This window comes from Loxodonta africana, chromosome 13, assembly GCF_030014295.1.
Source record: "Loxodonta africana isolate mLoxAfr1 chromosome 13, mLoxAfr1.hap2, whole genome shotgun sequence".
In the NCBI taxonomy this organism is placed as follows: domain Eukaryota; kingdom Metazoa; phylum Chordata; class Mammalia; order Proboscidea; family Elephantidae; genus Loxodonta; species Loxodonta africana.
This window is the reverse complement of record NC_087354.1, coordinates 38,741,013-38,752,428: the sequence shown is the minus strand read 5'-3', so window position 1 is coordinate 38,752,428 and position 11,416 is coordinate 38,741,013. Positions and strand designations below refer to the sequence as shown.

Genomic DNA, 11,416 nt, shown 5'->3' with positions numbered 1-11,416 from the left:
AAGTCAAGTGTAGACATGTGACCCGCTTTGCCCAATGATCTATGGGAAGAAGTGACTTGTAGCACTTCTGGGTGAAGCTTTATCAGGTAGAAGTGCTTCATCTTGTCATCCAAGAATATCCTAGAATAGATGGTGGGTGCCCTGTCTACCGGGTACTGGAGTAAGGATGATGACATGGGAAAAAAGTCCCCCATGGGCCATGGGTCTTGGCTGCTTTATTTGAACCACTGAGATTTGGGGTTGTTTATCACTGCAGCATAAACTAGCCCATCCTGACTATCTCACCAAGCATGGTGTGCCAGGACAAGGAATTTGGGCTTCTCAGTCTGAAGGAGCAATTAAAAGTTTTAAATGGCGACAGAGTGAGGAGTTGACATAGAGCTTGTATGAGCCCTGGTGGCACAAATGATTAAGCGCTTGGCTGCTGACCTAAAGTTTGGTGGTTCGAACCCACTCAGTGGCTCTACGGGAGAAAGACCTGGTGATCTGCTTCCATAAAGACTACAACCAAAAAACCCTACCAGGCAGTTCTAGTGCGTAACACATGGGGTCACTGTGAGTTGGGATTGACTGGACGGCATCTAACAATAACAATGTGGGAAAGGTTTGTCCCCCAAATTGTGGGGAGAATAGATTGGGAGAGAGGTCTGGGATAGAGATGGCGGTCTTTGAAAACAGCAGATTGGACAAGGCTTTGAGAGAGCAAGGAGAAAAGTAAAGAGGCCTTAAGGGGCTAAACTGTGGAAAGAAAAATTCAAATGTATTATACATATCCCGGAAACCCTGGTGGCACATTGGTTAAGAGTTCAGCTGCTAACCAAAAGGTCAGCAGTTCAAATCCACCGGCTGCTCCTTGGAAACCCTACGTAGCAGTTCTACTCTGTCCCATAGGGTCTCTATGAGTTGAAATCAACTTGATGGCAACAGGATTGGTTTGGTTTTTTTTTGATACATATCCCAAGACGTAAGATTCTAGCCTTATAACGACATATACATGAACTTGAGGGCTGTGAAACTACGAGACACTGAAAGACAGGGTAATGTAAAAACCCAACCTTTCCCATAAGTTACAAACTACGAGGCTTCCTTGGGACTTTCTCAAGGGTAGGAATGCAACATGAATCAGGCAAGGACATGCCCACAGCCCGCTCCTTCTTAAGCCTAGTTATGCTGTGTTATGTCACCCTCCATCGCTCTCATCCCGAAAGCAGCTCAGGTTTGGGGACACCAAGTTCACTCAGAGTTCCAGGCTCCAGAACCCTTTCCATTTTGGGGTTTCACACACAGCCCCTTGCAATGACTACAGAGCACCCCCAGCCCAGCACCGCAGCCTCAGCCCTCAGGCTCCCTCAGCTCCAGCGCTAGAGTTTGCTGGGAGCCGAATGTGCCTTGTTCTCTGCCGCACTTACGGTTCACAGGCACTGGGCAGGCCTTGACCTTGGAAGCCAGGCTGAGTTGTGCCTAGCCTTGATTTTAGGGGTTGCCGGAGGTCACCTGTGGCGTGTGGCTGCGACAGAGTTTCCGGTACATGCAGAACAGTCCTGGGACAGTCAGGACTTACCGCTGCTGAGCCCATTGTAGTACTGACTGATGTAGTTGTTCATGTCGTCTCCTGGTGTGGTGTCTATGGTGGGGAGGACAGAGACAGGTGAGCGTAACGGCTTGTCAGAGAGTCCTAGAGATGCGGGGCTGTGGCCAGTTCATGCTCCACCCCGATATTCCTGTCCCCACCCCGATATTCCTGTCCCCACCCGCATAGTCATAAGAGGAGGCACGTGCCTCACAGCAGCTTTGTCTGTGTTTGAGAGGAAAAAAGAGAAAAAAACCAAACCCGTTGCCATCGAGTCGATTTTGACTCATAGTGAGTCCATGGGGCAGAGTAGAACTGCCCCATAGGGCTTCCAACGAGCGCCTGGTGAATTCGAACTGCTGACGTTTTGGTTAGCAGCTGTAGCTCTTAACCACTATGCCACCAGGGTTTCCATGTGACAGGAGTGCCTCCTAGTTCTTCATGAGTAGATGTGGACTAGAAATGTTGGATACATACTTACCACAATTTTTTTATGTAAAAAATGAGACTAACAAATTAAAAAAAAAAGTGTTGGGACCACGTATGTTTCATTCACCCTAGGAAGTGAACCGGACTGGGTACCAGGGGACCCCGATTCTGAGGAACCTTCGAGCTTGTAACACAGCCTAGAGATGGCCCTTTCCTTCTCTGTCCTCAGTTGCCCCATTTCTGAGATGAGGTGTGGAAAATGGCTCCTCAGGGCTTTCCCCATCCACATGATTTTAGTCTCTGAATCTCCCGAAGGTCATGGGGTCACTGGAGATGCTGCCTTCAGTGCAGAAGCCTTGAGTGCCCCATTTGCAAGAGTCTTGAGCACCCTATTTGCAGGAGCCTTGAGCACCCCACTTGTGGGAGCCTTGGGTGCCCTGTTTGCAGAGGCCTCAGGTGTCCCATTTGCAGCAGCCTCAAGCACCCCATTTGCAGGAGCCCCAAGCACCCTGTTTGCGGGAACCTTGAGCCCATTTGCAGGAGCCTTGGATGCCCCAGCTGCAGCAGCCTCAAGCACCCCCTTTATAGCCACCTCACGGACAGACTCCTCAGTTTAGTCCACATGCAGCAATCAGATGGCCCACGGGGCTGTGGATGCATCACCGGGTCTCCACATCTGCGCAGTTCCTGGCCCTGGACAGGTGCTCAGTAAATAATTACTGCGTGAGTAAACAACTGAGAAGGTGAAAAGCTGTCTGGATCAAAGGAGATGACATGGCAACTGGGTCTTAAAAGAAATACTGGTTCATTAGTCTGTCAGGAGCGGGAAGGGCATCTGAGGCTGAGGGATAGGAGAGAGAAGAGGTGAGAAGTTCAGAGTGGCCTGAATGTGGGAGGAAAGGCAGGTTATAGAGACCCCAAAAGCCATCCAAGGAGCTCAGTCTTGTCCCAAAGGTGGTGAAGAGCCACGGGAAAGTCTGAGTGGTCAGGTGTGATTTGCAGAAGCCACTCACCAGAGTGTGAGGAGAGTGGTGTGGAAGGTACCAGGCAGGAGGACCAGAGGCCAAAATACCCAGGGGAAGGTGACAGGCCCTGCAGGGGTGAGTGCTGGCTGATGAGGCAGAGGGCGGGGTTGAGGTTAAGCAGGGACCTGGCAGGGCTTAGAAAGTGACAAGAAGGGGACCCTTGGCTCCATTTGGCAATTCATCAGATTAAGCCCAGGGGTTGCTCCTTCAGCCCTTTCAGGTGCTGGGGTCACGAAAACCAGTTGCCAATGAGTTCGACCCCATATTTATCAGAGTATAACTGTGCTCCACAGCGTTTTCAACGGCTGAGTTTCCAGAAGTAGATCACCAGCCTTTCTTCTGAGGCGCCTCTGGGTAGACTCGAACCTCCAACCTTTCAGTTAGCAGTCAAGTGCGTTAACTGTTTGCACCACACAGGGACTCCAGGGTTATAGGAGAGTATCAAACCTGGTGGAAACCTTGGTGGTATAGTGGTTAAGAGCTACAGCTGCTAACCAAAAGGTTGGCAGTTCAAATCCACCAGGTGCTCCTTGGAAACTCTATGGGGCGGTTCTGCTCTGTCCTATAGGGTCACTATGAGTTGGTAACTGACTCGACTGTAGTGAGTTTTTTTTTTTTTAATCAGACCTGGTTTCAAACATCAATTCCACCACATATTAGCTAAGTGGCCCTCTCAAAGTCTCTGTTCCCTTGTCCATAAAATGGGCCAGATGATACCTACTTCACAGAGTTGTTATGGCGACTGAAGGAGATAATGAATGTCAGAGTCCTAGCACAGTACTGCACGTGAAAGGTCTCCAACACCCCTGGGGGTCCTTCCTCTCCTATGGAAGGCTAGGGGGGCGGTGCTCCGGGGTTGACCTAGAGCCTGAGTGCCCACCTCAGGGGTGCTTCTCCCAGGAGCCGTGATCTGCAGGTGAAGGACCCCTATGCTTTCTGAGGCCGCCTTCCCCGGGCACACATGAAGTAGCCACAGAAACCAACCTGGTGACGCTGGAAGGCTGTGTGGCAGCACCCAAAGGCCTGGCACTTAAAGGCTTTTTGCTCTCTTTTGATCTTAAATGCCTGCGGTCAGAGGTGTGTTTTGCACTAATGCCTGAGCCGAGGGTGGGGCCCCGGGCTGGCTCCAAGCCTTGCTCTGGCAGCAGCCAGCAACGCTCCAGGAGTCAGATGGCAGCACACTTCTCCATAAAAAAAAAAAGCCGTTCATAATTCATGTAGTAAATGCTATCTCACCCTGCAGGCTACCCTGGGAAGCAGAAGATGGCTGGTGTGGTAGCTCCCAGCAAGCAGTGCGAGGTGCAGGGCTACTGGGCCAGATAGGAGATTCTTGTCACTATTTTGGTTTTATCATGAGGCCACAGCTACAGGGACTCAGGAGGGTTGCATGATGTGGCCAGGGCTATGTGCTCAACCTAAGGAGGGACACTGGCATCTACAGATCTATGCACTTTATCCCAAGACGGAACAAGAGAAGTCCAGACTGTGGATTCTTGTCCTGGTGCTGCCACTGACCTGCCATGGGAGCTTGAGCTGGTCACATCCCCTCTCTGAGCTTCAGTTTCTTCATCTGTACTATAAGTGGGCTGGCGAAGCTATTGTAGTTGTTGTTGGGTGCTGTCAAGTTGTTTTCAACTCATATGACCCCATGTGAGAGTGGAAGTGTCTTATAGGGTTTTCTAGGCTGTAATCCTTACGGAAGCAGATGTCAGTTCTTTCTCCTGTGGAGCCGCTGGGTAGGTTTGAACCATCAACCTTTCAGTTAGCAGCTAAGCATTTAACCACTGTGCCAGCAGGGCTCCTAAGAAGAAAGGCAGTGACACTCTTACAGGTCATACAGTGGCTGGGCTAAATGGCTTCCAACACCTCTGCCATCTCTGAAATTCCCAGAAATGACAGAGTCAGAGCCGAGTGGGAAGGGTCTGGTGTCATCTGGGGTCCTGACTCCCAGTGCAGGAATCACCTCAGTATCTGCCTGACAGGGGCTCTCCCAGCACATCTATGGGGAAGGGAGCTCCTTCCTCTCTGCTGAGCAGCTTCTCACGCATTCGTGCTCAATAGGACCAAGGTGTGTCCAACCCTCTGCTGGGTATTGAGGTCAGGAGCACGGTTGGGCCCTCCCTGTAACATCCACCCCTTGGTCGATCAACCAATCTCTATTTAATCTGGAAGATTAATGCCTACTATGTGCAAGGCTTGCTGATCCTGGCCCTGTCTCCTGGAGAGGCACCAAGGAATGAGCCCATTTCTACTCAGAGTTGATAGGGCAGACCTTCCAACACGTCCAAGAGCCCTCATGACCCCCCTAAGAATCCTTTTCTCCAGGAAAACCACTGTCCATTCTCCATTCTTTCAAGGTTTTCTGGACTTTGGACTCTAAAGGTTCACTATGGGCTCCCAATGTGAGCAGGAGAGGAGGATAGAGGGAGGGAGCTGGCATTTACTGTCTGCCCATCAAAGCTCCAGGTGGAGGGTTCAGCACTTCACACAGGGACCTCCTTTAATCCTCACACTGCCCTCCAAGGCAGGAATTATTTAGTAGACTGGTCTTTTCCAAGATCTATTGGTGATCATCCCCTAATTTAGGCAGCCTAACATCTTGCAAGGTTATTTAGCAAAGGCCCTACTCTGCTGAGTCATGTCGAGCTTGTGGCCAACACAGTTGCCTAGGTCTTCTCTGCAGCTGCTGGGGCCAGGCCAGGCCTTCATCACCCTGTACTCAGTGGCCCCCATAGAGGACTTCATGTTTATCATCCTGGGCACACAGCAGCTTGTTTGTTTCAGCCCAGAGGTCCAGCCTGCTGAAAGCATTTTGAATCTTGATTCAGTCTACTAACATATTAGATCTCTTTCCTACCTCTGTGTTGACTACATATTTGAGAGGATGCTCACATCTTCAAGTGGTTGATAAAAATAACCTAGGCCAGGTGACCTTCAGCCCAGACGTCAGCTTCTGACTGATCTGGCCAATCGTCCCTGGACAACTTCTCCTGGATGACCTCCAGCCACCTCTGACTCAACATGTTCAAAATAGAATTTGGTTTCTACCTCCCCAACCTGCTCCCTTGCCCTTTCTGCTGTCAGCTTGGTGACTGGCTCTCCTGCCCATGCAGCCTGGGACCTGGTGACTGCTTGGTGGGTTCTCTCTTTCCTTACCATCAGCCTGCCTCTGGCCAAGTCCATAATCTGTGGAGGGGCCTTGACGCTCTCTGCTATGACCTTGCAGTCCAGCCTTAAGTCAGACCTCATGGTGTCCCCTTTGGACTATTGTCATGCCTGTAGACTTAATGAACAGGACAGGATCAGATCACTTGCTCCGTGCATGTGCCTGACATAGAGCCTATGTCCCCAGGTGGCTGCTGTAGGTCTGCTAGGCCTGCGTTTGTTGTTTCCACCCCCAATCCCTCTGTTCCAAACTTGTATCCATTTGGTGGTCTCAAAGCGACCTTGAAGACACAGTCTGAAGTGAGGCTTGCCCAATGCCTCCAGCAGTGCTTACACCGGCCCTGCCTTCTCTCTGCTTCCAGCAGGCCTGTGGAGCCTCCTCTCCCAGAAGTGACCATGGGCTGGGCTTCTGTTCCCATCCACACCACCCCCCAACCCAGGGACTCGAGAGCCTTTGAGGACAGGGGTCACATTTTACTTGCTGTGTCTCCCCAAGCACTCAGCAGCCAATAAATGTGGTAGACTGGACAGATAACCATGGAGAGTTCCCCACACACCTTCACAGAGCCATGGGGCCACTACATGATGTTCTTTGCACCATTCAGCATCTAGTCTCACAATCCCACCTGGGAGACCTGTGATCTTTGAATGTCTGGGAGCTTGGGGCAAAGGAGGGAAGGAGCCAGCAGACACTTTGTAGCTGGGAACAGGCCGTGCAGGCAGCCTCAACAGGGGGCCTCCTTCCATCTAAGAATAACCCCCTGCCCTTGAGGTTTGTTTAGATCTGACACCAAAGAGCCCTGTGGACATGTAGGAACCAAACCACAGGATGGCTGAGCTGAGCAGACCCTTGGAGGGGCAGGAAAGAAGAGTGGGTTCAAACACAGTGGAACCCAGAACGAAACAGACCTGGGTGTTAAGCCCACCTCTGCGGTGCACTAGCTGTGTGGTCTCAGGCAAATCCCTTAACCAATCTGAGCCTCAGCTTCCTCATCTGTAAAATGGCGATAACAAATACCTACCTGGCAGATGAGCTGTAAAGAGTCAATGAGATAGAGGCAGAGGGCAGGCCTTCAGTTAACCTGAGTTCCACCTCTCACCTCCCACCTCTTTGACCCTCTGGCCCACGGCACTCACAGCTGGCCCCAAAGTCCTGGGTCATTTCTGCTGCAGCTGCTGCAGCTGTTCTCTGCTGCCCAGTGCCTTTCTCCCCAGGGTGTGAGCCTTGGCAAACACGACATTGCTAATCCCCCTAAAGCCTGTCGAGTGCAGCAGTGACAACGTTCACTATGTGGGTTTTACCCTTGGGTGGGGCCCCTGAGTTACCCGGGAGGCAGAGGCAGGGAGGGGAGGGAAGGCAGTGAGTCACCCAGCCAGGCCTCCCGAAAGTGGCAGGAAAGTGCCCAGGCTGAGTGGTGGGGCTCGGGTGTGTGTGTGGCGTGGGGCTGGGGATCCTGTGCCCAAGCTCAGTACTCTCTTTCCCAACCTCCAGCTTGCCGCTTCACCACCTGGCAGCCCTCACTAAGGTAGAACACTAATACTTATGGGGAACCAACTGCATAGCCAGCAGGAGAGTTGTGCCACGTGACTGACAACCCACTCCTTCTCAGTTAAGATGTGCTTTTTCTACTATTCTTCCTTTAGAAAAACGGGCTGGGGGACAGGACGCAACTTGGGGAGCCCAGTGCAAGACAAAAATGCAGGGCTCCTTGTTAAAAAATTGTTAAGAACTTTGAGACGGTGACAGTGGGGCACTGAACCAAGAGCAGGGCCTTGGAGACCTTGCAGTTGCCTGCCCAGGAAGCCAGCCCTGCTCACAGAGGTTAAGTAGCTTGTTCAAGGCCAAGTGAGATTCAAATGCAGACCTGAGTCCTAAACATATGGCCCTCCCTCAGCACTGCCCCTCCCTCTGACCTGGCAGTTGCCTCAAACATTACTTTGTGTGAGCTCCCTCCATCCACCTCCCCGTCCCTCTGCATCCATGCCAAGGTCTAGTCCCATGGCTCTGGGGGCCACCTGAGGTCCCTAGTTCACCACCGCCCCCCCCCCGCCCACACACACACCATCAGGCACAGACTTTGGAGGCCAGAGGTAGTATAAAGCCCGACTTGCCTCCATTACCACCCAGGCCCCTCCTCTCCACGGGTGAACACTGGGGTTAGCTCAGCCCCACCCCCCATGGCCACTGGTCACCGGGAAAGCCCAGACCCAGGAAAGCCCAGACCCACCAGACTGGGGCATCTTTGTGGTGGTTTCTCTGAACGCTGGTGCAGCATAGGTGGACGCCAAAGTTCCCTGTGATATATGGTGAAAACTGTGGCACCCCCACCAGGGGCTGTAATTCATAAGTTACGGGTGAGCTTTAAGACCAATAAATTTGGGAGGGAAGTATTAATGACTACACAGGGGCACCGTGAACTTGGCAGGCCCCAGAGCATGGAACTTTGCAGCCCGGGCTTTAAAAATGATTTGTGCTGGAGCAAGTCTAAACAGAAGCTAGTCGGCGTTAGTCTGGCTGTGACCCGTTGACACCCCCTCTCTCCCCACCCCACTTAGCCGCCCTCCCCAGCCATGAGGAGGAGATGCTGTCTCCGTTTCCTAAACTGCCGTGACTCATCCACTCATGTCTACAGGTTAATCCCAGGGCGGCTGTGCACATGGTGGCCTCAGGGCCCCACTGGCTTGAAGGTCAGGGCTAGCAACAAACGCTACCCTTTTCCAACTCCAGAGCGGCTCAGAGTGCCCCTGGCTTGTCCGTCCATAATTTCTAATGTCATGAGAATCCCACCCTGGACACGGTTCTGGTCAGAGAGGTCAGCTAGGGGATGCCTGTCTCCCTGGCCATTCCAGGCTGTGGATCACAAGGACTCATGCCTCTGGCTAGTGCCCCACACTTCCGTCCTCTGCCTTCCAGGGCTGGCTGGTCCCTGGTGGCTCTGGGGGTTGGCTGTGAAGAGACGGCTGAAAGAATGCAGTGTGCGTGGGTGGCTGAATAGGCTGTGCCAGGAGCAGGGCAGGTTTGCATCCAGAGAGCTGGGAGGTGCCCACAGGATGTCACTGAGGAGATAAAGGAAAGTAGGGTGGGATTCCAGGGCTAAATGGGGGGGTCGTTTGCAACTTGTTGGGGGCAGGCAGACTTTGCATCTGTACAGGAAGGCGGAGTTGGCCTTGTTCAGACACACCCAGCTTCCAGGAGGTGGGTGGAGTCACCGCAGACCCCAGGCATCCTGGCTGGTGACACACAGTGGATCAAGTCTACCCTGAATGGACATCGAATGGAACCCAGCTTTCTCCCTTCTGTTCTGCCTCCCTTCTCCTCCTGGAAGCTGCCCCACTGTGGAGCTTGCAGGGGGAGGCAGAGCAGGACAGAGAAACAGGAACTCCAAGCATCACAACACTCCTAGAATGTCCGGGATTACTGTAAGGCAGGGTTTGCTTTCTGCAGAGCTTTGAATTGGTTCCTTCCGGTTCAAATCCCTGCTGAGAATTTGCATTTCCACCCCAGATATACTGAATCAGAATCTACATTTTAACAAGATCCCCAAGTGATTCTTAATTAAAAAAAAAAAAAAAAAAAACAGGTGATTCTTAGATATAATAAATTTTGAGAACCACTTCTGTACTAGTGGGAAACCCTGGTGGTGTAGTGGTTGAGATACAGCTGGTAACCAAAAGGTTGGCAGTTTGAATCTACCAGGTGCTCCTTGGAAACCCTATGGGGCAGTTCTACTCTGGCCTATGTTGTTGTTGTTGTTGTTGTTGTTGTTAGGTGCCGTTGAGTCGGTTCCGGCTCATAGTGACCTTATGCACAAGAGAACAAAACACTCCCTGGTCCTGAGCCATCCTTACAATCGTTGTTATGCTTGAGCTCATTGTTGTAGCCACTGTGTCAATCCACCTCGATGAGGGTCTTCCTCTTTTCTGCTGACCCTGTACTCTGCCAAGCATGATGTCCTTCTCCAGGGATTGATCCCTTCTGACAACATGTTCAAAGTATGTAAGACGCTTATAGGGCCGCTATAAGCCAGTATCTACTCGACAGCAACAGGTTTGGTTTGGTTTTGGTCTGCTCTACTAATGGTTCTCAGAATTGGTCCCTAACTGGCAGCATTAGCGTTGCCTGGGAGCTTGTTAGAAATGCAAATTCTCAGCAGGGGTTTGAACTGGAACAAACAGGTTCGAAGTCCTGGCTTACCAACCCTCCAAACTCAGATCTTCACTCCGTGTGGACCCAAACGTGGCATCAGTGGTCTAGAGTCTGTAGGTCATTGGCTGAGGGACAACAATGGCCATGCTGTCATTTCAAGAGCAATGGCCCTGATGACAGAGGCAGAGAGAGGGGCTGCAGAAAGAGTGGCTGCCCAGGAAGTGCTCACCTGAGCTCAGGTTTCTCAAGGAGGGCAGACCTGTAAAAAGCGTGGCGTTGAGCTGGTCCAAGCCCCAGGTGAGCTGCAGCCACAAATGGGGCCTTGAGCTACATGAAGCCCCCTCCCCACTGTGGGCAGAGCAAGGGGTCTATGGAGCAGGGGCAAGGCTGAGGTCAGGGAGTTGGGCAATGTCGACACTGTGCTAGTCTGGTCTAGAGATAATGAAGGCTGAATGAGGAAGACGAAGAAGGGGACCATTTCAAGACCTACTCAGGAAGTAAAACCCACAGCAACTGATGATAAGCTGTGAATTGGCATCTGTAAAGGCCTAGAAACCTGGAGTAAAGGCAGGAATCCAACAAGCTGCAGCTGAAGACAGAAATGTTAAGTTCTACATGGGGTGGGGGGTGGGAACAAAAAGCCAGTTACCCAAGGATGGGCTGCAGGGATCGAGGGCTCAGCAGGGCCTGGTCAGCTGTGAGCTTAGGCCAGGTAGCCTCCACAAAGCTCAGGAGCCTTCTGGCTGCATCGTGGGGGTCTGGCTGCATCGCAGGGGTCTTAGACCCAGACAGTCTATCCCCTGAGGACTGGCTGTGGGAATGCAGGTGGCAGTCCTGGGGAGAAAACACCGGGGCTGGGCCTCGTCAGCCAGTGGCTGAAAGCATGTCTCAACTGAGAGGGTGTACACCAGACCTGTGCATAAAACTGTGGCCAAGTGGGGAGGCAGGTGCCAGAGGGCAGACTGCAGCTGGGAATGAAGGACAATTTTCTAACAGGCAGAGCTGTCTGCAGTGGAGTGGGTGGGCTGCCTTGGGAGGTATTGAGCACCCAGTCTTAGAGGGAGGTAAGCGGAGGCTACA

General features: G+C 52.2%; 1 protein-coding gene across 1 annotated transcript in view; it reads right to left on the bottom strand.

The window, feature by feature from the left end:
- TMEM266 (transmembrane protein 266) overlaps positions 1-11,416 on the bottom strand; it is a 94,095-nt gene that overhangs the window by 1,095 nt on the left and 81,584 nt on the right. The window contains exon 9 of the mRNA XM_003413738.2: positions 1,562-1,624. Coding sequence (XP_003413786.2) covers positions 1,562-1,624 — 63 coding nt within the window. The remainder of the gene's footprint in view (positions 1-1,561; positions 1,625-11,416) is intronic.